Genomic DNA, 25710 nt, shown 5'->3' with positions numbered 1-25710 from the left:
TCGACCAACACAAATTCTGGGCTATGCAGTAACGTTTTCGGGCGCCAGAGGGATAAAAATCAGTCAACAAGCGTTCCCGGTTGGGTCCGGAGATATTCAAAAGAAAACTGCAGTTACATCCCGTCCTGCACCGCGGCGGGTATAAACGGTCATTTTAATTAATCAAAAAATAAATTAAAATTATTGAAGCAATTTTATGATAAAGTAAAGACCACTATAATTGAAGCTGTTTAAAACACACATCAGACAGTCAGTAAAAAAATATAATTCAACTGTTCAAAATTTTATTTAATTTTTTTTTCCTACTGCCGTGTCACCGGTCTAGTAGTGGAGATGTGGCCAGACATTGGCGCCATTTTCAAACTGGTGTCAGAGAGAATGATAGCTAGATTGAAAAACACAAAATATGTTCATATTTGTTTGAGTGCTTTCGGACGTAAAGTTTTGGCATCATGTTCATAATTTTTTTACGTGGTTAGCAAATATGGGCTTTTAAAACAAAGGTAAGACTTTTTCATATTTTTATTTACCTTGGTTGCTTACTGGCTGTTGACACCTATTCTGAATAGATGGCAATAATTTATATTCAGTTAGCCATGGGCAGGAAGCTAAAGCTTTATTTAGTGTGTGTTAACAGGTCGTTAAATGGTCGTATGCGCTAATTGCTGTCATGTTTGAAATCTCAGAATAGGGCTTTGTAGCTAACGTTAGCCTACAAACGGTACGTTGGTAATGCTACCCAACTTCTTCGTTTGGTGTGTTTTGGCTTGCTACTGTAATATAATTTACCAGACAGTTTTTCTTAGACAGTTTTGCTACTTCGTGCGAGTTTAGAATATAGCTGTCGTAACCAAGTTCTGTTTTGCCAACATTTATTGTTAATGTTGACTGTGTCTGTCACACTTATCACACGTCTACACTGTGAACCCCTCCCCGTGTGCTCTGTAACCCCTCAAAATGAAGCACTCCACCCCTCTGCCATAACACGAATGAAATGGTGGTGGTTGCTTGCAGGCTAAGTGCATAATATAGCTAGCTGGACCAACGTTAGCTAGCCAACGTTGGTCGGCTTGTGAGTAACTTAAAACAGTCTCATTATGTAATGTTAGCTAGTTGCGCAGCATTTTCTGGTGATTTGTCAGGCCAGCCAGCGAACAGCATTGATCACCTTGACATGCACAAAAAGCAAAACTGTGACAATGTTAGTAGGGTATGACCCAGCCCACTCAACACTTGCAAATAAACCCAGCGCAAATGTACGTTTCGCGTAACCAACAAAGTAACGTTATTTCCAAATAAAAGATACTTTGTAGCTAGCTAACTAGATATGACGGCGATTCTAGAAAACATTTAACGTCACTTGAACACCTTAAGTAACAACAATTGTAATTTTAAAAAGTCAAACAAACAAACAAAATGCAATATGTCGAGCTACCTAAATAATCCTTCTAGTTTATAATACTTCATATTGCTGGATTTGAAAATTTAAGACTATTGTACGAGCTAGTTAGCTGAGGAAGACAGTATCTGAGCTATGGGCTGATAGTTAACATATTACATCGCGTAATATAATATAATTAATATAGCTAGTCTGAATCCAGTGGCTTCACACAATGTTGCCTTAAATTTGCCTGGCGCAGTCTTTGAAAAACATGAATAGCCTAGCTGGCTACCATCACAAAAAGAAGTTGAAAATGTCTGAGAAAGATTGTTCCCTGAAGACGTGGTTGATGAAGTAAGATTGGTATCACTCATTGTTTATCTTGAGTAACTTTATACGGTCAGTGTTAACTAAAATCACCGAATTTGTATTGAAATCGGTTGTCATAAAAATAAAATAATTTATACTATATATTTATTTGTAGTAATTGGTAGCGACAAATCTTCGAAATAAAATAATTAGGAAGAACCTAGGTCAAATTGCATATTTGAAACTGCTGCGAATATTTTATTTCTCCATAAAGAATTCCAAGCGATGCTATTGCCTTTAGTCTTGCGATTGAATGAGGAAAAGGGGTGAATCGATCATTTTTTGCGCAAGCGTTTCATTACAACTCTAATTATTGGTATCACATGTCTGCTTGGGTTTTGCAATCTGCTCAATGTCCACGCCATTAAATTTTTTTACTACTTCTGAATTTTAGTTAGTGTTTACCAAGAATAATAACGTTTTAATATGATTATGAACTTTTGAAGTAGTTTTTTCACAGGTGTATGAGTATGGCATCATTCAAAATATCCTATGACAAGGGTATGCTCTCCATGGCAAGGGTTTAGCAAGAATATAGTTCATGGTATTCCCTTATTAACGACAAAAACTACAAACGCCCTGAAAGTATAGTTTAATGTGGGTGAACTTTATTCCTGTCAAGCTTTCTTAAAATTGTATATTTTGCTCAACTGCACTGCAGTATCCTGCCAACATTATTGTTTGTATTTTATTGTTCATTATAATTACTTGTCCTCTTTTGCATCTTATTTATTAATATTGTTACATCCAATAGGCAATTTAAATGAATAGCTAATGATTTGAGGTTCCACATGTCTCTGTGTAAGTATAACTATGTGACATGCCCCTTTCTTGTATCCCAGCTCAGAATTTCAGGGGATGTGTATCAATTGAATGTAAAAGGAATGAAACAAAGAACTGGTTATTCATTTTCCTGGCGTGATGCATTCTTTATAACTGGCAATTATGTCAGTTTGAGTGTAGCCTGTTTTAAGAATTGTGCTTTAATAAAAGATTTAATAAAATTGAAACTAAATAATTGAACTAGTTGGATGTTATGTGTATCAATAGTATAATGTGTGCACCTGATGGTTCTGATTTTTAACATGAATTAGTAAGAATAATGCAAGAAAAATGAGTTTGCTTCTGTCCAGAGAATAAGGAAATTATTATTATTATTTTAGCAATTTTAATTTATCTTGCTGCATTTGTGGTGTAATAATGTAGGGCAGTTATTTATTTATTTATTTTTCTTGCTAAAATTTGGTGATTTGTCATTTTTATAACTGTTACCATAGTCTATTCAAATTGCTCAGTTAAACCTAGCATTGCAGCAACACAATTCAGGCATGTAAATAAGTGGCTTGCACAGAATTTTTATTGTCAGCTTGAGGTTTTTCCCCCTTATCATTTCCTTTCACTCACAGAATTCCCTAACATCTGTGTGTGTGCATGTGGATGGGTGATGCCTCCTTTTTCAGTAAAATCTTTAGCACCAAGTCAGCATATTCTGTTTGGTGTGCTTGGCCTAACTATAGACACTGGGCATATCAGAGAAGAGGGTTTGCGAATCGAGCCTACTTATTTATGACAAATTAATCAAAATTAGGTTTTAAAACAAAAATTTATAATAGCCTATTTTCATATCCTTAAATGGTCTTTGCTGTGTAATTTGATTTTCTTGCCCCATCAGTTTGATGAGGCCAAAATGAGACAGTCAAAACCTCTATTTCTGGATAGTGCCTGTGTGCATGTTAGCTAGTGTAGTGCAGTAAAAAGCTTGCCTTGTTGTAATACTAAAATACACAACACATTCCATATCTCATTTCCCTTTCTTGTTTCTTACCACAGTCTAACTTGTTCCCTCTTTGTTCCCCCCCTCTTGCTCTTTCCCTCCCTCTCTCTCTGTTGCCTGTATGAATGCCTTGGCAAGCGTACAAGACAGAAAGCGAGCGAAGGCTGCTAGCACTGGCGCAGTCGAGGCATGAAGCCATACAAATTAATTTTTTGCCCCAAAATGGTAGCAACGCCAAGCCCCAAACTTCACACCCTTCTAAAGCGACCCCAAGGGGACTCCCCAATTTTTTTTCATATTTTTCAAGCCCAGCGAAAAGCTTAATTTTTATTGTAGAAAGTGATGCCCCGGGAAAAAGGCTACAACCCCAGCTTTTTATGCCTACCAAGTTCCTTAGGCAGCTTCACTAGCTACAGCAAAGCAGAGGCTGCACACAGCACTGGACTCCTGCTTTTTGGAGGTGAATAGGGAGGGAATTGGAGCTTAGGGGTGCAGATAGGAGGAAGGGTGAAAGTTTATAGATACATTTTAGGGCTCTGAACCTCCAACTTCCCTGCCTCCACCCCAGCATCAGAAAAGGAAACCCCTAGATTAGACGGACGGGTGTCTCTTCTCTTGAAATTTGACTGGGAAGTCCCATTGTTTTTAGTTTTAAATAGAATTTTTTCCATTTTTATGTTGTTGATTGTCTTAGAATTTAAAATTTGTGTTTTCAGTCGCATACTTATTTTTTACATACTGATTTGAAAATTATCGTAGGCACAAGTCTTAGCAGTTAGAGTGAAGAAATGGTGGAATGAATCATTTAAAGCCTGTTGTTTGTTTGAAATGGAGACATGAGTTGGCAGTGTTTAGGTTGTGTTTTTTTTTAATGGAAAACAACTACAACATATCAAACTTAATTCAGTGATCTTTTTCTGACTGGAATCATTAGAGGGTGGTTTGATTCTTTTGGATGTACATTGGGAGTAATCAGCCTCTGTGCTTTCTTTGTTTTTATTTCTTGATTTTTTATTGGTGATACTGTGGACCAAAAGATGAAAGGTAAGTGCAGCTCTTTTTCCCCTGTTGTCTCCCTTTTTCATTTCTATTTCAAAGTTTAACAACCTCAGAAACGGTTGTGGATCGAAGTAGTTGGGCAAGGCAAGGCCAGCCTGTGAGATTTTTTTTTTTTTAAGTGCGTCTTGCTTTTCTCTGCTCTCCCTCCCTCCCTCCCTCCCTCTCTCTCTCTCTCTCTCTCTCTCTCTCCCTCCCTCCCTCTCTCTCTCGCTCTCTCTCTGTCTTTCTCTCTCTCTCACGGCTGGTAGTTGAAGCACACACCGCCTGCAATAGTGCTGACGTGATCACTATACTCTTGGAAAAAAGTATCTGCTTAAACATCTACATTTGCATAACCTAATAATGATCCTCTTTCTAATGCCACTATCCTTAACAAGAACACTGAGTGAGTGTATTTGTGTTAATGGATCCATTTTACTTGTTACATATATTGTTCATGCATAGTTCTATTCAGTTATATTTTAATTATATAATTGTGCTTTTTGTTAATATATATATTTTTTAATTGGGCTAGTTAAATGCTTATATTCTGGTCGTACTGGTCTTTTACGATAGTTGAATAGTAGACTGCTGGTATTGTGTACTAGTTCTTGTTTTTAGAAGAAAAGGGTGAAGAAATATACTTTTAAAAATGTAATTATTTTTTATGATAATTTTAATGTAATTCTCACCAATGTGGGTGGGTGGGTAGGTGTGTGTGCATGCCTTTGTGTTATGAAATATTATTTATGAATTTTAGCACACCACCTTGGGCGTGGTGTGTTTAAAAATTCTTGCTCTAAGGCAATACATTTTATTTCTTTTTAATCTTCAGAGCAATGATTGTTTTAGAATGGCCTATTTATTTAATGCAGGTCATTATATGATTTGATAATTTAAATGTCTATATAGTAAATTAAATTTCATACATCCTGTGATTTTATTAGCTTTTTGGGGAGCATGTTTTAATAGACATTTAATTTATAGAAATGCTCAGTGGCTTCTGTGTGTCAGGATGTCTCAGGAAGATTGAATGTATTGGTTGGTAATGCATAGGATGTGTACATTTGTGTGTGCCAGTGTGATAATATTCGGGCCTAGCAGTATTTGAAGCCCATGCCCATTTTGCTTTAACTGCTGATGAGTCCTTGCTGCCACTCCAGCATAGGCCTCTCTTTCTGCTTTTCCATGTCTTCTCAATTTCTTTCTTCTTTCAGTGCCTCCAACTATGGTGGTCAGGATCAAAGTCAGGGGTGTAAAGTGTGTTATTAATCAATGTAGTTTAATTTTACATCAGTTGATTGTGTGTTGTAGTGCATGACATTTTTTCTCTGTCCCTGTCTTGTTTTTTCTGTGTCACATAGTGACGTGAAACATGAAATGCATTCTGAGGACCTATTCCTCAGATTTTTTCAGGTACTTCAGTCATTGTGTGTTAATATAGTTATGTTAATAATAATAATAATAATAATAATAATAATGATGATGATGATGATGTTGCCCCCAACATACACCTTGATTGGGATTTTTTAAAATCAAATATTTGTCAACTTTATCCTTCAAATAAATATTATTTTCTCCTAGCAAGCATGAGACAGTGTTCACAGTTCGCATACAAATTTTAAATATAAATAAATATATATATATATATATCACGTGAAAAATATTTTCTTTTAACAACATCTGGACCAATAAAAACCACACAAATTTCCTTATTGCTGTTTCGAGTATATCATACTGATGGGTGTTTACTTTACAAAGCATTACCGTTTACGAAGCATTGCCATCAATGCTTTTTTATCATTTGTTCTTGGATAGATGGACAGGAGCTGGACAGATACTTGGTTGTATAGCTAAATGCTGTCCTCCTTTTGTTTATCTAATTAGTGTTCTGAAACCCCATTGTAAATAATGTAAGTGTAAAATGGGGAATAATTTTTTTGGTGCTATTTTTAAGTATGTGTAATGTTTGTGGTAGCTCTTAACATCTGTGTATCCTATATACTAGCAACTTGTGTGTGTTTTTAAAAAATGATTTTTTGCACTGCTGCTTAACCTTTTCTTCTGCTTCTTTTTAGTCTGAGCTTGTATGTCACACCCTCCATTTTGTCTGTTTCCCCACCCTCCATTTTGTGGTAGGATCATGTGGAGTCACTTATTAAGCTTTAAGGTACATCACTGTTTTGACAGGAAGTATCTCTTAAGAGCCCTAATATTAACAGTATATTAAAGCAAACTAAGTTTTTGTTTTTTCTTTGTTTCTTTGTTCTGTGTTTTTTCATAAAGTGGAATGAACAGCTCCCAGAGGTGAGTGGGCTCACCAACAAGTCCTCTAGCCACCTCTATTCTGCACTGTCTTTTAAAACAAGCATCTGGTCAGTATATAAAGATCTGTTCAGAAATTTAAGGACTCACAGTCACAAAGGTTTGTATGCGTGTGTCCAAGTTTGGGGGGAAAAGTATGAGGGGCCCAGTAACCCAAATATAATGTTGAATATACAGGACTCTTGTGATGTGAACTGCATCTACATCATACTCATTACCTGGAAAGTCAGTTACTGACTGATAATTATTCCTATTTAACTGGCTGAAATAATTTGAACAACTTGTATGATCAACTGATAAATCCGTGAAGAGTCTTCTCTTGATCCAGCGTTGGTCATCATGCTACTCACCATCAGGTTCCATCTTCCATCCCACATTCCATCCTTTCTGTACTCACCGCCATTCTCCGTCCTTGGCTCTGGAGCACCCTCAAGCAGCACATCATGGTTTGCAGGCTCCATGGATACTTCCAAACCATTTTGTACTGTTAGTGGGGACCCTGGGAATCCCACACAACTGACCCTTGGCGTGCAGCACCTTCGGCTGTCCTGGCCTGCTCTTCCTGCAGCAGGCTCACTGCTCTCCAGTAGGGCATCTGATGGAATACTAACTCATATTGTTGGGCTAAATGAAAATTAGGACAGGGAGGTTGTTTCTTGGACAAGATAAATAGAAAAAAGCTGCCTTCATTTTGTCCAGTTTCTTATTTTTCTTATTTTTACACAGTAGTAAGGATTCAAACAAATGTTTGATTTGACTAAATTAAATAGAGTATTTACCAATCAAAATCAAATAATACTTTAAAAAAATGTGAGTACTGATTATTACAAATGTTCAGAGAATTAAAATGTGGTTACAGCACTTCAGTATTGGAGTGCTGTTTTATTTGTAATCATTGCCTGACTACCTTGGGAGAATAACTAATGCCTAACTTTTAGAAAATGATCAAATTCAATTAACTTTGACCCTTGTCTGCCTCTGGGTTTATGTGTTTTGGACAAATGGAAAGCAAAACCCATGGTTTGCCCAGAAGAGTACAACATTAGTCTCAGGCTCTGTCTCCATAGCAGCAACTTGTTCGACTGTGTGCCTGGCCGAAGCAGCACATCAATATTGGTAGCTGCCCCCTTTCTGGGCTGCCAGTATGGCTTGTGCTGCTCCAGTAAGGCCCACACATTCATTGCTGAAAGACATGTCTGCCAAAGTAACAGAATTGTTCAGTTAGTTTGTGCAATACTATGTAACATTGTACCACAGAGGAACATATCATCCTTCATTAATTTTCCGATGCCAATGTATATGTAGAATAGATTTGCAAATGCTTTTACTGTTTTTATTTGATGAAGCAATTAAATTCCATTATACATTTTCCCATGTATTCCAGGTTTGCATTTTGTCCCCAAATATCACACTGTTGTGTGCACCCCTCGTAGAATCCTTGTGTATATTTCTGATGTAGGCTATGGAAGTGTGTGCAAACAGAACCATTTAATGTTGAGATTAACCATAGGGGATTTTAAATGCATGATTACACAGAAACAAATATTTAAATATGCATGAATACATTTGTAAATTAGTCGCAGCACTGATACAATACAAAAAATCAAATTAAAAAAGTTCAAATTTGCAGTGCAGGTATGTGTGTGAGAGAGGGAGAATAGTAGTGTATTTGGCTTACAACTATCTAATGAGGGCTTTTATTAGTATTATAAAAACTTTTTATTACTTTAGTTTCTGAATGGGTTGAAATTCCTGTATCTACTCATAGATGCATAGTTCGTGTTTCTTGAAAGTTCTCATTTAAAATGGATAAATTCTGAACTAGTACAACTTAATTGTTATACATAGATCGTGCCCTGATCTATGTCTAGCATCCTGGATCCAAATCCATCAGTGCTTGGTTTGGAGGATAAAAGCTCATTCTGAAACATTAGTTTTCAGGTGTATTTGTTCTTTTTTATTTGTTGTATAAACGGAAATGTGTAGATGCCTATAGTAACAGAAATGGCTTTATTATGGCTCATTATGGTTTGTGGGTTGTGAACCTACAATGAATGCATGTCCTCCATAAAAGTAAACGTCAAATATTTAGGTAAAACTGGAAGTTGTTATGGATGTTGTAATGGATTTTTGTAACAATGTTCAAACAATGAACTGCAGTCGGCTGAGTCAGATTCCCAAGTACTGCTCTGTATATTTTCCTTTCACTGGAAAGTTTACAGATTACTGTAATGAAGTGAAACTACCACAGCTATGAAAAAATGGTTCAAATGAGGGTCACACCTGCAGGATTGAAATCCACCTGACAAGACCTTTGTGAGCTACATATCTTGGGGCTCTTGTCTAGGAACTAAGTAAACTCAGGATTGAAGCAACACATACACTGTGTTGCCCTATGAATGGACTGTCCACCATTTTCTTTCTTTTTTTACCATGCTTGATCAGCAGCTGAGCAAATTAAGTCTAGTTCAATCGACAGAATATGCTGTGGTTTGGTTTGAAAATAACAATAATAATAATAATAATACTCTGCAATGTATTTTCCCTCATTTTACTGTGACCTATTGACCGCAAGCCAAGACAGCATGTCTGCAACTGATTTCAAGGTAGGCTAATTAAATTCTGGCATTTTCTAAATTAATGAGACTCATGCCCAGTGGGAAAGATACTCAAATAAACCGCTGAAGTGCTACAAAAACAACAGTGTCTCATCCCTTTAGTAAGAAAATCAGGGCACTGTTTATTTCCTGTTTAATATTTTAAATCTCTGGACTGACTTATCAATGGCAGTGAACCAATCCTTCTGAAGTGCTACTAGAAGCCATTTTGTGAGTTGTTAACTATACAGTTTAAGTACATATTAATTATATATTTTGGAATTCATCCTACTGAATGATTTGGGGGGTCAGCAAATAAATTATTTGGTTGAAATCGTCCTGAACCTGTTGAGGGCTTTTTTCATACTTTATCATTCCTATTTAGGCTAACAGGGAAATGTGGGAGGATATTGCTGTTTTTAAAGTAATGTCTTACCTCACATTAATGTAATGAAAAAATGTTCCTCACAGGCTTTATTTCCAAACATATAGTTATTGACTTATTTCAATAAATGTTATCCAACATGTTGAGTACTACAAATGTGATTTGTGGCAAATCTTTGTACGGAGGGGTTTTATCGACTGAAAATTATTTCCAGTACACAGGGAGTTACTGAAACACTTGACTATTTTGAATAAATGTAGTTTATGGTCATAGCTAGAAAATGGAATGTACCAGAATTAGTTTGATCTTTTTGTGGACTCTGGCTAAATCATGGTATGACACAAATATTTTAAAGACATTTCCCCAAAGATACAGATTCCTGATATTTGATAAGCAAAGTAAATGGCTGCACTAGAGGGTAATATCCATGGCACATCAGCAAAGTCCATTTATTAGAGACATTCTACGGTGCCTTTCAGTAATAATTTTACCTCCATCTAAGATGAGAAAATACATTTAATGAGCATTATAGTATTAAAAAATATATAAATCATTTTCTATACTAGAACAACTGTTCAGAAAAAATGTATCCCCCCCCCCCCCCCCCAAAAAAAGTGTCAAAATTACCTGTAGGTGTATCGTCCTTCGTAGAGTGGACAATCCACTATGCCCTTTGGGGTTCTTAACAGGTTTTTGGCCAAATAAATCTTCATTCATGATTCAGTTGACTTTAAGAGCCTCAGGACCACTACATGTATATATACACACAATATGACCAAAAGTATCTGGACACCCCTTAGTCTGGGGCTGTTTTTCGTGGTATGGACAAGGCCCCTTGGTTCCAGTTAAGGCAAATCTTAATGCTACAGCATATAATGGCATTCTAGATGATTCTGTGCTTCATCAACAGTTTTGTTTCAGCATGACAATGTCCCAGGGCACACAGCGAAAGCCTGGACTTCAGCCTCATCCAACACCTTTGGGATCAACTGGAAAGCCCACTGCATGCTGAATGGACGCAAATCCCTGCAGCAATGCTCCAACATCTTGTTATAGCGGAAAAGGGTGGACCAACTCAATATTAATGGCCATAATTTTGGATGAGATGTTGGATGTAAGGTGTCCACATAATTTTGGCTATGTATTGTAAGTGTGTGTATGTATATATATATATATATATACACATACACAGAGGTCACTTTATTAGGTACACATGCTTATTAACGCAAATAGCTTGCTCCTCCAAGCAGCAAATCGAGGCTGCAACTCAAGTGTGCAGACATTGTGAATAGGTTCAGTTTTTTGTTCGACCAAAAATAATGGGCAAGATGCATGAGCTAAGCAACATTGACTGTTGTATTGTCTGTCAGATGTGGTGGTTCTACCATTTCAGAAACAACTGCCCTCCTGGGATTTTTACGCACTACAATCTCTACAGTTTACAGTGAACGGTGCAATAAACAAAAACAACCAGTGAGCGGAAGTTCTGCGGGAAAAAAAGCACCTTGTTAATGAGAGAGGTCAGAAAATGGCCAGACTTCAAACTAGCAAAAAGGCCAAAAATGCCAAAATAACTGCTTTTTTACTACAGTGGTGTGCTGCAGGGCATCTCTGAGCGCACTGTATGGCAAATCTTATGGGCTACAGCAGCCGATGACATCACCAGATTCCTCTCCTTTTAGCTGAAAACAGGAAGACAAGGCCACAGTGGGCAAACGATCACCGAAACCGGATGACTGAAGAATGGAAAAGCATCACCTGGTCTGATGAATCTTGATTTCTGCTGCAACATGCAGATGGCAGGGTCAGAATTTGACATAAATATCATGAATCCATGGATCCATCCTGCCTTGGGTCAGTGGTGCAGGCTGGTGATGGTGGTGTATTGGTGTGGGGAATGTCTCCTTGGCACACAATAGGCCCCTTAATATTAATTTGAATGGCACATAACTAAGCATCGTTGCTGAACATTGTGCATCCCTTTATGGCTGCAATGTACCCTTTTCCAAATGGATACTTCTTGCAGGATAATAAGCCATGTTTAAAAAGTGTACATCATCTCAAGCTGGATCCACAAACATGTCAGTGACTTCTGTTTACTCCAATAGCCAGTACTGTCCCCAGATCTCAATCTAACAGAGCACATTCTGGATGAGGTGGAACACGAAATTTGAATGTTTTGCCTTTTTGCATACATTGTCCTCTTTTTATTAGTTTTACCTGTGGTTCTTACACAGGTAAAACTAATGAACTGTTGCTCATTTTTTGTAGTTTAATGTTCATTTGCTGGAATTTTCTTCTTGTTATGCAACTTAAGTTTGATATTTCATGCTCATTTGCAGAAGTTTTGTTTGTGCAACATATTTAATAGGGTGGCTGTCAAATTGTCATTCAAGTCTGCACTTCTTAAAATTGCCAGAAGAGTCTCTTCCGGGAATACACTTCCCCCCTCTGAGGAATTTCTGCACTTCAATCCCTTCGCGCTAATGTTCACATTGAAATTCATTCTGGATAAGAGACTGCTAAATGGCAGTAAAGTCAAATCTATGGTGAACACATTTAATATAAATAAAATTAAACCAGTAAAAAAAATTGTTTAAACAACTAATGCATGAATGAATGTTTAAATGTTTAAACTAAAACATACAAAAACGACTCCCAAATTTCCCTGATGAAAAAATAACATCCTCCATCAAATTCATAGCGTGCTACATCAGCCAGGGAACAAGGGTCTCCTTTGGCAGGGACTCTAGTGAACTGGGTGTCTGAACCATGCTTGCACCAACTGTGCATGCACTGTACTCTTCCAACCCAAAGACAGCAGCGAGATTTCAGTTATATCAAGTATTGACTGGCTTTTCAGTGTACAGCAAGTGCTTGTCAGTTCTTACAAAACTGACTGAGAACATTGTAGTAGTGGCAATTCTGTGAATACGAATGGGGATTGCAAGTTTGAAAAAGTTCACAAAACACTAACCAACACTTCAAAAAAAAAGCAGTTACTTGTAAAATGTAGTGTTTGTTCTATAAAATTTTACAATGTTTTGCTAAAATCCAGATTACATTTAAATGGAAAAATTCATTATTTAATATGCATAAATCTCAGAATTAGTTCAAAAGTACTGGCATTGAAGGAAAACAGAACTTCAGTTTTGAATATAAACTAAGTATGATAATACTGTTCTGTACCTATACTGTTCTGTACCTACATGAAGAGAGTAATTGGGTGGTACCTACATAGCAAGAGCACAAAGGCTTTCATTGGTTCTGAGGCTCATGAACTCATTGCAGTTTTTATTACTCTGGAAGAAAGCCCCTTTATAAAACATGTACAGCATTATAGTTTTGGAATGTTTTCAAAATGACAGAATTTGAGCGAACGATTTACAAAAAATGTACCTATTGACTGGTGCTGAGTCTGTCATTAGTATAGTGCATTGGGATGTTTACTTTAAATACATACACACAACCATCCCTTTTGTTTGTATGCACAAAACTAGTTTGTAATTCTACCCATTTGTATTCCAGGTCATCAGTTGACAAATGAATGATAGATGTGACCCCTATACATGCTAAACATTTATTTTCCAACTAAAAAGAAGCTGCCTCATACATATGTAAATGAATCAGTATGCATATGTAATGTGTTGCCATCTGTATGTAGGTGTGTTTGTGTGTGTGTGTGTGTGTACACGCATACATGCACATACCGAACGACACCAAACAGGGTAAATAAAAAAAAGACAATGAGAGGATACAACTGATCTGAATCCACGTTGCACAATGGTAAGGGGAAAAATGTTTGTGAGTGGAATATTGCTTGGATAATCTCCATTAATTGCCTAAATTGTGGAGCTACAGCATAAATTTTCTGTCCTGTTACTATCAGTCAGTCCACCAAACAAGTCACCTCTAACCCCCCTCAATTCAGCCATGACTGTAGACTGCGTAATGTCTGGAACAAAAAATGTCATTTTGTAATATTGGCTATACCGTCAATACATACACCTGCAAACACCTTCAACCAAAACAAAATTGTACTTCCTGATTTTAATATTAGGAAAATTTCTCTATACAAAAAAATCTACACAATTCACCACTGAATGTCTATTGGACATGGAAAAGTAGGTCCTGTAACTGGAACTGCACTGTTCATTGGTATCAGTGTGCCACTGTCGGCTTCCCTATTGGGCATCATCTCCAGGGGGTGTGGTGGAGGTGGTCAGCGGGACAGGAGAGGCAGGTCACTGGAGTTCATGATCAGACTGGAGTCCAAACTGAGGCTCTCTATGCAAAGAAACACAGTATAATCACATTCACCCATCAAAACAAATTGTAGATTAACAGAAGTATATGTTCAGCCATGGTAAAAAATGTGCATAAATTTAAGTAATTAGATTTTATACAAAATATGTGAGTTAATTCTGTTTAGTCTAAATTACTTCGCATGTTATGGTGGTATAAACAGGATGATCATACAACAAAAACGGCATAATTTAGAAAGGCAAACATACCATTTCTTTCTGCTTTTTATTTCAGACTCATCTAAAAAGAGGTCCATAGCAGGTTTTGCAACTGAAACTGATTGATTTGTCCTTTATTTCAAGAAAATAGTTTGCAATATATGATTTTATACTCTTTATAAAATTAGGCTGTTACTGGTGCAGAAATCAATGCTGTAATGCTGGATACGTCTGACACCGTTGCCAGCTCATGTGCACGAGCTTGTCTTTGCAAAATACAACTTGGGGAAATTTGAGTAATAGCATAACAGCTGAAGATGTATTCCACCCAGGGAAACTTTTCCATTTTTTATTAAATTTATCCAAACTAATTCAAATCAAATATACAGGTAACGTGGGGCTTCAACAAAGAGGGGAGAACAAGTATTAACAAACAAAAACATCAAAACATGTTAGCCTTGCATTCTGTAATTTTTTTATATATCATTAGACATTCACCGCATACAGTAGTTCATAATGAAGATGAGGAACTATGTTTTGATTTATATAAGCATTTTTTCAGTTTATAATTAAAGTGTCTCTTAAGTAGAGGTGGTGGTGGGGTTCATGCAGTTCAGAGTAAGAATGAGTAACTTTTTTGTCTGTTTGAAACTTGATTTGACTTTGTTTTCCTCAGTGTTATAAGAGCCTGTTATGGATATATAACATATAGGTCATTGTTTGTTAAATACAGCTTTTAAAAAGCAAATTACCTGTTGTTAAGCTGGATTATTATTTATGTGATTGTAAAACCATGACTTTAATACTTTAATATCTGAACAATAGCCATGCCAGTGATTATAATCAGTGTAGACATCAGGTATTTTTGGCTTTTTTAAAATACAGCTTCCGAGTTAAACTCCGCCCATTTATGCCACATCCACTTCCAGTTTTAATCCGAATACAAATACAAACAATTTTGTTTGATGAACAAATATAGATACAAATACAAAGTGGCATCTTCCTGGACCCCTAATATATAAACACACATTCAGTGGCCACTTGATGTGGTACACCTGCACATTAATGCAAATAGCCTGCTTTTCCTAACAGCAAATCACGTGGCAGCAACTCAATACATAAAACATGCTGATTTGGCAAAGAGGTTTAGTTGTTTTCTCGACCAAACATTAGAAATGGGCAAGAAGAATGATCTAAGGGAGTTTGGCCGTGATGTAATTATTGATGCCAGAGTGGTTCCAGCATCTCAGAAAAAGCTGCCTTCCTGGGATTTTCACACACTACAGTCTCTAGAGTAACAGAGAATAGTGTGATAGACAATAAGATTCAGTGAGCGGCAGTTCTGTGGGTGACAACACCTTGTTAATTAGAGAGATCAGAGGAGAATCAGCAGACTTGTTCAAACTAACAGAAAGGCCACAAATGCTCAAATAAGTAAAATAGTGGTGTGCAGAAGGGCATCTTTAAATACACAACGTGTTAAACCTGGAAGAAGACAGGCTACAGCAGTGGAAACCCACAACAGGGCCCAGTCACAGCCGAAGATGAGGCTACACTGGGCATGTGATCACAAAAACTGGACGACTGAAGATTGGAAAAACATTGCCTGGTCTGCTGAATCCTGATTTCTGCTGCAACAAGCAGATCAGGTCAGAATTAGGCTTAAATGATATGAATCCATGGACCCAACCTGCCTTGTGCCTACGGTGCAGGCTGATGGTGGTGATGTAATTGTGTGGGGAATGTTTTCTTGGAACACATTAGACCCCTTGATAACAACTGAGCATCATTTGAATACTGCAGCATATCTAAGCACTGTTGCTGGCCATGCATGTCTCTTAATGGCCAGTCTACCCTTTTTCAAATGGAAACTTCCAGCAGGACAATATGCCAGTTTACAAAGCATGCATTATTTTAGGCTGGTTCCATGAACATGACCATGATTTTGGTTTACTACAATGGCTTGCACAGTCCTCAGATCTCAATACAAAAGAGAAGTAGAAGTTAGGTGTGCCTAATGAAGTGGCCACTGAATGTACAATGCACAAAAACACAAAACAGCAATTCAAACATTTAATTGTCTTTTTGCAATTCCATGAGTCAGTTCTTACCTTGATCAAAGTTGAGTTTTTTGGTGGTGGTGCCATCACCCAATCCTTCTATGTCCACCAAGTCACTATTCACATCAGAGTCATTGAGTGCACTCAAAGTCACATCTGCTGAAACACAGCCACAGGGACACCCAATGTAAATACACTGCCACGCAGAAGGCTGAACAAAAAGACACGTTAGGAAAACAACATGCAACAGAAGCAGAAAAATGCATGTTATCTGTTCATGTTTTTGGGTAGCTTCAATTTGTTGTGGTTACAATTAATCTTATGGTTTATAATGAGGCAACCTCAATAAAACATCCTTAGATCTAGCAGTATATTATATATAAATAATACAAATCAGACACAAGTAAAATTCCTACAACAAGTGATATGTATACATTAACTACCTCAATGATTACGAAGCTAAGTGCTTCGGGTACACAGGCACCCAAACGTTGTTCCATTTTGTAGTCTTACATTTGGACCTCTTGTACCTCCAAGTAGAGTACACAAGAAATGTAATGGTGACATAACAAATTGTCATTCAATCACACATTTAGCACTTAACGTCAACTCCTGAAGCATTTGACATGTATGCAAGTTAAAAACAGATCTGAGAAATGTGGAATATGCGTCCTTTCACATTTCAAAACTTGCAAATTGCCTCTGTAGTATGTAAACATGTCATGTCTCCAAGTTTTGATTTAAAATTTGACAACATTCCTGTTTATCCATTTGTGCCATTTCACTGCATTCCATTACTTTTGTTTAAATCCAGACAACTGCAGATTCCCAACAGCCTTCATCAAAGCTCTAACAAGCAATTTTTTTAGATGCTTTTCAAGTGCCTGCTTGAAAATCATGCATCAACGTGACAGAAAATTTAAAACTGTGATGACTGCTTGATGTGCATTGGCCTCCTGAAACTGCTAATTGCATTGTAATTATTATTCTATAAATAATTTCTCTTCAAAGACACATCCACCACAACACCTCAAAATGAAATAAAACAGCAAATCTCCCCAAAACCCCAACCCAAATCTATAGCCACCTGCAGTCTTCTGTTTCTTGATGGCTTGTGGAGCAGAAGAGGGGCCTTGAAGCCCTGTCGTGACAACAACCTGAGCGGTGGGCACTGTGATGATTGCAGGGGGGGGCGCAGACGAAATGGCAATGGATGCCTTCTTGGTGGGCTTCTTAGGAGATTCAGAGATGGGTACTCCACTGTCCTCATACAGCTTCCTCTTCACTGTGGTCTTGATCTGAGCTCTGCTTTGAAGGGGGGAGAGAACCGCCAAGGTTGACAGGAGTACAGACCAATGAAAGCTAGAGGGATTAGGATCAGAGAGTATTGAATTTCTAGCACTGAAGTGATAGGCCAAATGTGACCCATAGAAGACACACTTTTGGCCCACATGTGTAATGCTTGCACATGCAGATATGTCAAGACTGTGTCTCAACTGGCATTAATAAAAACTGCTTGCTGTTCCTATTTCAAATGGTTTAGGTTGCATAGTCACATCTACAAAGCCATGAATGTGTTTCACATATGGTAAACAGTCAAGCATAGCATATAATGAAGTCATTACCAAAAGGATGATTTTCACGAGGGATACAAATGTAATGAAGGTTTATTCACTTTGATCACGTGTCATAGTGCAGTACATTTGTTCTTAAATAATTTTTCACTAACACTGTTCATTTCATGTTAGAAAGCTAGCAATGTCAAGAAAATATTTATTGTTTATTAAAGACAAATCTTTATTAAAAGGCTTTATTGCCAACACCCCTTGAAAGTGCATTCTGGTGTTGGTCAAACACTTAATTTGCTGTGGATTGGCTATTGACCCAGAACAGCATTTAAAATTCATTATTGTAATTACAGAGAAATAATGGGCATTTATGAAGCTGCATTAGTGCGTTTGCAATGCAGCTTCATGAAAATTGGATCGCTTTGGGGCTCATATCACTGTTAGTCTCTTTCCTGATTTCTCTTGAATTCAAAAATGAAGCAAAGACCGTTTTTTCAATTATACTCGATGCACAGCAGTTTCAGTCATGTCACTTAAACTATAGGGTAGGCAATTTCATGAAAATGACAAAAAAGTGAAATTCAACTAATTTCATTTAGCAGACCCTTCTCAACAAGAGTAGGCCAGCAAGAGAGGGGCTTTACAATGAAAAGCCAGGTTAGGAAACAAAAGATGAGAGACTGAGGGAAGAAGAGAGAGACAATAAAAACTGAGAAACATAGTGTTCTTACACAGTGCGCTTCTTGATGACAGAGCTGATAGTGCTTAGGTCGTCACCAAAGCGCCTGACGGCTGACCGCAGCATGTCAATCTCAGTGTCCGTCCACTTGGCTCTGCAGGAGACAAAGCGAGGTGGGGTCGTCACTTTGATGCTGCACTGGTCAAAATTTGTAACCCTCATCGGGGTGCGGGGTAAAGTAAATCCCAAAGTACCGTATCTTGACCCAAGAGACTATTGCCCGATCATGTCAGTTTTCCAAAGAGAAAACATTTGAAGTGTTTTATTCATTAGTAACTTATTTCCCATGGCTATGAAAAATATAACAGATACAAGATACAAAGTTACCTCATGAAGGCCACCCAGAAAACTATACTGGAAGGTACAGATTACTTTGCTCTTCTGTGAACATGCTTGACTTGAAGAATGTGACTTGCAGGCGCACTATGCAGACAAATACCATGCTGGCTTTGTCTATGCAATAATCCTACTCCAGGGGCGACACAGCTCAGGAGGTAAGAGCGGTTGTCTGGCAGTCGGAGGGTTGCCGGTTCAATCCCCCACCCTGGGCATGTCGAAGTGTCCCTGAGCAAGACACCTAACCCCTAATTGCTCTGGTGAATGCGAGGCATCAATTGTAAAGCGCTTTGGATAAAAGCGCTATATAAATGCAGTCCATTACCATTTACTTATATAACATAACACTACATAACACTTATAGTGTTCAACATTGAAACTATGTTTCAGCGTAACAGATTATTGCTTGTGCTGCTGCACCTTGGGTAACATACCCTGTTTCTCATGTGTACAGTTTCTACAAACTAGCCAGCTCCTTATTCTTAATATTGAATGTTCTGCCTCCCCACTGTTCAAGGCAAGACCATTTTATGTGTATACTGGAATACTCATGAAGGCGTGTGACCAAGTGTGATATTATGGTACGGAATTTCACCAACCGGAACCTCCTGAAATTAAGTATTAGAAAGGATGGAAGGAAAGCAAGAGCTGCTGACCATCTGGGTATTCCATGTATTTTGTGACTTGTGACTGCAGTTTTTAACTGTATTCTGGCTCTTCAAAAGAATGCAGTTTAAGACACACCACTGACCTTCCCAGCATTGGACTGCTCTTATTCAAATTCAAGAGAAAGCCCCACAAACTCAACATTTGAACTATGCAGACCAACAGCAATATAAGCCCAAATTGTATTCAATGGCCCAGAGAGCAAAAAGAAAGGATGTAAGCTTTAGAAAGGTGTGCTTGTATGAATCTGCACCTGTGTCTGTGATGATGATTCACTCACCCAGATGGACTGGAGTCTGCCACCGGGTGCAGCTGCATGGTGAGCTCCCCAAGTTTAGTGAAGGCAGCACCTGCAGCTGAGAAGATCTCCCCAACCTGCGACAGACATTCAAACAGAGGAAGAATCTCAAGACAACAGTACTTTCAGTAGATTCATAATGCAGTAGAAAAAAGTCCTTTAATCATGGCCATGTGAAATGAATGAAGAAAAATTCAGAGGACAACAGAGGTGGAAAATACAGGGGTGAGAATGTGTATCTCCTGCCCTGTTTCTGTCACCTATGGACAGCTGATTTCACTGATTAATTCTACCTCCTGGCTGAAGAATTACGCTAATTAGCAAATCCAGATGACAAAATACTAAGAAGTATTTCTTATTTCCTGAACCTGAATCACCTCTGGATGACAAGCACTAGATGACACTAGTCACTGACTACTGTCCAATTCAAGGTGGCTACAATCGTGGGGAGTTTCAGGAGTATTTTCTGTGATTTTTAGCAGCATGCAGTTACACCAGATGTTCTTGCAGTCAATTTTGAACCTGAAAAGTGAAGTTGCAACTGTTTAGTTGCGTGGTATGTTGCCGTTACAGTGCATGTGTCTGGTAGCCATTTAGTATTCCAAGCAAGGATTTCATTCACCCGGTGTATTTGCCACTGTTTAGTTGCGTGGTGTGTTGCCGTTATAGGACAGGCGAAGAGCAGTGCTATACGCTTACCTTGGTAGAAGCTGATGTCATTTTCCTCTGGAATTAGCTATGATGTGTTTCCAAACTGGGTATTCGGCACTAACTAGCCAGCTGCTGACCGCCCGTCTTTGTTTATAAGCCAGCACGCTATGGCAGATATCTATTTAGCAAACTTAGCTACCAAAATGATTAACGTTAGCTACCTAAATGCTTCTCATTATTTAGCCAACTACGCAAGTTCACTGCATTACGGTAACGTTATTAAAAAGCTTCGTTAAATAATCAGCTAGCTAGAAATCTATTTTGTATTAAACTACCAACTGCAAAGGCATAGTTGCAGCGCTATCTATGTATTTAAGTCATTCTCTCTCGCGTAACAACATGCTCAGGCCTTTCACGACCCAGTTGGTTTGCTAGAGTTAAAAGGCGCTAGCCTTCGTCTAAAATTTGACTACCGTTTGCTTTAACTGGCTGTCCTCTGCGTATACACGACACGCGGTTTGTACTTGCATAATGGATTTGAAAACAACACACATCTAATGTTATATTCAATGATTGTGAAACAGACTAATTACGACTACTGGTACTGCTGAAAAACGGAAATCCGAGAGTGCGCGCTACATTTCGCAATTGTTCATTGGTCTAAAACCTACCACGTGAAATTTACCATTGGTCGGGGCCCCTGTCATTCAATTTATGTAGGCTGTTTTATTCCGAATTAGCGCTTTATTGTATGGCCGAGTCGAGTAAACAAATATCTGAGTGAATGAATTCATGGCCTACTTCCGCATATATTTGATTGATTTCGACATAAACGCAACAACTTAAACCAAAATGCAAACAAAATTACAATAGTAACTTAAGAAAAGACCGACACTGCAAAATTTAGATTTAACAAAATGCAACAGCAGCGGAGGAACATGCTTGTCAGTAATCCACACTGGAACAACGGTTATGAGAAGGACATTTTTTAAAAGGAAACCCACCGAATCCGGACAATTTTAGTATTTTGCATGTTTCTTAAAGTGTTTTGTATTCTCAGCAAGTTTTTGAAAACATTGACATAATCCGGCTGCCTTCCTAAATATGTCTGTATGGCTGTATCCACTGGAAAATCCAACTAAATAGCCTACCCTGCTGTTTATCCAAAATCCGAGAGGGCTACTGGCCCAAGCTGGAAATGTGCATTCTTACCCAAAATATACAGATTGCCCCCATGTATCAAAGCAAATGTTAAAACGTATTAGCCGGCCTAGGCCTCTGCCTTAAAAATGAAGACAATATTGTCTTATATTCTTTATTTATATTTATCCAGAATGGTTGCAGAATAAATAACCGCTTCCCAATGGTAACTAAAACGTAAAGCCTATTTGTATACTCCACCTCACAGCAAATAATCATTAATAACAACACATTTCAAGTATACTAAAATGTCAAATGTATATATATATATATATATATATATATATATATATACACGACATCGTTATCAACACTATTGATCTGGCCCCCTTTCAGAAGAAAAGAGTATTTGTATAAGACATAAGTCATTGCTTAAATTTTTGACGGACAAAAACTTCAAATGGCCCACTGCATCCAGGCTACAACACGGTCATTTTTAAAATTCCAGAAACACTGCCCTGCTCAGCTGACCATCTCCCCCATCACATGAGGAGTCACGCGTAGACTGTACCATGTTGAAAACGCCGAAGGGAAACTCATTTCAAATAGTTCAGTTCTGTTAAAATGTGTACTAAGCCTGCGTGTGAATATTTTTTTTTACTTTTTTGTGTTGAGTTGCTGAGTGCTTTATAATTAAAAAATAATTAATGTATTTTGAAAGACAGTAGTTTAATAGAAATGCACCCGCGTTTTTTGTGTTGGTGCCGTCTATATTGTCGGTCATGGAATTGTCAGCCGACTGCTACCTGAAGTGGAATGAGGATTGTCTGTAATTTACTAAGAAAAAGTAGCTTCTTGCAGCTCTGAAAAACGATGGTCTTGTGTGTGCTTAAAGAAGAGGCGCGTATGAAGTAAACCATTACATTTGGAACGAGTAATTTATTACACCTCAGTTGTTTTAGTTGAAAATAAACCAGCGAAGCATGGCATCTCTTTTATTTTGCGGACCTAAGCTTGCCACATGTGGTATAGTGATAAGCATTTGGGGAGTGATTATGCTGGTAAGGAAATTTTTGTAGTATTGCTGGAGTTCTACTCCCGAGTTTTTTGTAATGTTTTCAACTGTTATTTAGCTACTAATTGGCAAATGCGCACTTAATACATCTGGTACAGAGTCCATAAAAAGTAAACATTGTTGTTAGAGATTATTTTACCCATCTGGTTATGCAACTTAATAAATGTTCAAGCTATAATGCTATGTCTTGGACTCGTGAATTGTGTACGAGTCGACACATTTGCAAGTGACTGTGGTAGGCGGCATCAGCCTGTTACTTGTGTGGTTTACTTGCATACCCTGTGTGTGCTGGCAGGCTACCTAGATGTCTTGCATTCACATTAATACCCTACCAACTTGTCCTTATGAGTGTTTAGAAAACGGATCTGCTTTTGCATAGTTGTACTGCCCCATAATGCATAGCATACTCAGTATAGTCCTTGTTACAAACTCTATAGTAATATTAGGTCATATTTAGCAATAAATAGTGCCAGGTGTGAGTGAATCTGGCTAAAAAAACAATGACATTATTTTGACTCTGAATCAGCTGCTGTGGAGCCGGGATATGTACTGAGGACATTTGGCCTGATTCGTGTTATTTTTAGCTGAAGTTCTTGCTGGCATGAGATTTCATTACTCAGTTGTGATTACTGCATCTTGTTTGGCTGGAGATTGACATGCCTCAATTCTGAGCAGGTATTTTAACTACCTGTTCCTTTTCTTATCTGGCACCTCTGCTTTCTCAGGCAATGCTGGGGATTTTCTTCAGTGCCCACTCTGCTGTGCTGATTGAGGATGTGCCCTTCACCGAGGAGGACATGCACAATGAGTGAGTAGATTCAGTTTAGGTTACTCACAAAGAATCTCACATAGGCTCATGAGATCCACACAGTGGTGTACCAAGGTGATTGGCGTGGTTTCACTTCCATTAGCTTTGCCAGCCCACAAACTTCCTTTTATGCCACATGTATTCATCTTGTTCATCTTTACATTTGTTATCAATGTGGGCACTTTATACATTTTTGTTATCCTTTCTCCAGTATTGCTAAACTCACCCATTCTACCCACTCTGAATTTCTAACATCAATTTTTTCTCTGCTCCCCTGCAGCAAGAACCCTATTCAGACAATCTACAGCCTATATAACCAGGTTGGCTTCAACTGCTTCATAGCAGCAGGCATCTATGTTGTAGTGGGAGGTATATCCCTCTGCCAGGTCCGACTCAACAAGCGCAATGAATACATGGTGCACTAGACCACCCCCTGCTGGAAAGAAGTCAAAACTGCGCCACCTCAGACTGGAAAGCTGAAATCCAAGCATTTTGTAGTCTGTGTTCTGGATCACTTAGGGTAGTGGTCCTCTGCATGTCCTGAGTGGCCCAGAGCACATGTTTCAGCTCAGTCACTAAATGCTGCAACCCCCCTCCTATGAATGCTTTTTTGTTTAGATTTTTCAGAATACAAACACATTTTTACAACAGTTTCTGGTCTTAACGTTGAATTTCATTAATCCTGCATGCCTTCATACTTGACTGTCATGCATATTGATTATGTTAAGGTGGGGGGACACTTACTATTCCATACTATGTCAAGTACTGTGAAATACTCTTGTAAAGGCTTTAGCTGGTTTACACACATTCATCTAGAAATTGTTGCTGAATTATCAGCTATGTCTGCACGTAGTCAAAACCTAATTCCCAGCTTCTTCATGGTATGAAGTAATTTTTTTACACCACTGGATGGACTTGATGCACAGAAATTTCCAGGTTAAATACATTTATTTAAACATTCAGTTCACTTGTGTTTCTGTGAGATTATTTATTTTAATCATGTTTTATCCTGTCTCATGGTTTGTTTTTCCAAATGGAAGTTATGTATGATTAGGAATGGGAAGATGCTGTGATTTCAGTGTACATTTTTCTGTTTGTTTGACACAACATGATTTTGTGCATGTACATGAAATAATTTAATTGTTATTGTGGAATACTGTATTTTGGTTTTCATGTTCTTGCTGTAAATTAAGAATGATATGGAGACAAGAACACTGAAACTTTGTATATAACAGAGGGAGTGTGTTTGATTTTTCATCAGTGTTAATATAAATAGGATCAGCATAATTATTGAATTAATGTGTTATACAATAGTTTATATTGACAGTTCTGCTCCCTGCTTAAATTATTGTATTCAAATGTATTGCATATGATTATCTGTCAGAGCCTTTGAACAATCCCATTAAATGTCAAATATTATAATAAGTAACAGAAGTAAAAATGTTGATTCTGTTTCACGACAGTCTTCTCCAAATTATTTAGTCCTGTGCCCTCTTAGTACAGTGAATGAATTATGTCTGACGACCATGCTCAAAATATGCTATTTGATATTACTCATTAATAATCCAGCATGTGGTCGTGCTAAGTCTGTACAAGATGTCATACCAAATCGATGTGAATTTCTGTTGCTTGGAACTGTCAGCATTCATGCCTGTGGTGCTATGGCTTATTGTAATGTCGCTTTGTGAGACTGCAGGCATAAAACTCCCTGTGGACTGAACATCAGGAGGTATGTACAGCATTCATGTTTATGACCAGTCACTCCAAAAATAATCAAAATGGACAGAAATCAGAAACATCTTTAGTCTCAGAAATCATAGATTTTTATGTTGCTTGTTGTTCATGTGGAAAACTACATTTCTTCATGGTTATGGTTAGTGCATGCATATTAACAAGGTACATGAAAGTGACCAGGCAGGGATTGATTTAGAGAAAGAGATTAGATTAGCCATATAACTGAAAGTGTTGTGAATCTGAAGCTATCCAATTTATTTCCTTTCATTGAATAAAGCTGACTCGAGAATGTAAATGGTAATG

The 25710-nt window shown here is 37.8% G+C and overlaps 2 protein-coding genes and 1 long non-coding RNA gene across 9 annotated transcripts; 2 read left to right on the top strand and 1 right to left on the bottom strand.

The window, feature by feature from the left end:
* Positions 1 to 359: 359 nt before the first annotated feature.
* Positions 360 to 13774, top strand: LOC135251236 (uncharacterized). The gene is made up of 4 exons (XR_010329103.1): positions 360 to 503; positions 6641 to 6732; positions 6849 to 9493; positions 10780 to 13774. It is a non-coding gene; the product is annotated as an uncharacterized LOC135251236 (long non-coding RNA).
* Positions 13144 to 21321, bottom strand: zgc:92664 (uncharacterized protein LOC436695 homolog). 7 transcript variants are annotated; one of them, XM_064328477.1, is made up of 6 exons: positions 20699 to 21321; positions 19982 to 20076; positions 18692 to 18793; positions 17480 to 17700; positions 16444 to 16548; positions 13144 to 14156 (listed from the first exon to the last, which is right to left on the bottom strand). In XM_064328477.1, the coding sequence occupies exons 1-6, from the start codon at positions 20717 to 20719 to the stop codon at positions 14092 to 14094; spliced, it is 609 nt and encodes a 202-aa protein (XP_064184547.1). In that variant the 5' UTR covers positions 20720 to 21321; the 3' UTR covers positions 13144 to 14091. The 7 variants fall into 7 exon arrangements, with proteins under 7 accessions (XP_064184547.1, XP_064184545.1, XP_064184548.1 ...); XM_064328475.1 differs by having other exon boundaries at positions 16444 to 16551; positions 20699 to 21314; XM_064328478.1 differs by having other exon boundaries at positions 17480 to 17697; positions 20699 to 21311.
* Positions 21322 to 22442: 1121 nt separating this feature from the next.
* Positions 22443 to 25708, top strand: rnaseka (ribonuclease, RNase K a). Its single transcript, XM_064328482.1, has 3 exons — positions 22443 to 22851; positions 23591 to 23673; positions 23954 to 25708. The coding sequence occupies exons 1-3, from the start codon at positions 22774 to 22776 to the stop codon at positions 24096 to 24098; spliced, it is 306 nt and encodes a 101-aa protein (XP_064184552.1). The 5' UTR covers positions 22443 to 22773; the 3' UTR covers positions 24099 to 25708.
* The last annotated feature ends 2 nt before the right edge of the window (positions 25709 to 25710 follow it).

Source organism: Anguilla rostrata, chromosome 3 (assembly GCF_018555375.3).
Source record: "Anguilla rostrata isolate EN2019 chromosome 3, ASM1855537v3, whole genome shotgun sequence".
Classification (NCBI taxonomy): Eukaryota; Metazoa; Chordata; class Actinopteri; order Anguilliformes; family Anguillidae; genus Anguilla; species Anguilla rostrata.
This window is presented reverse-complemented; position numbering and strand designations above follow the sequence as displayed.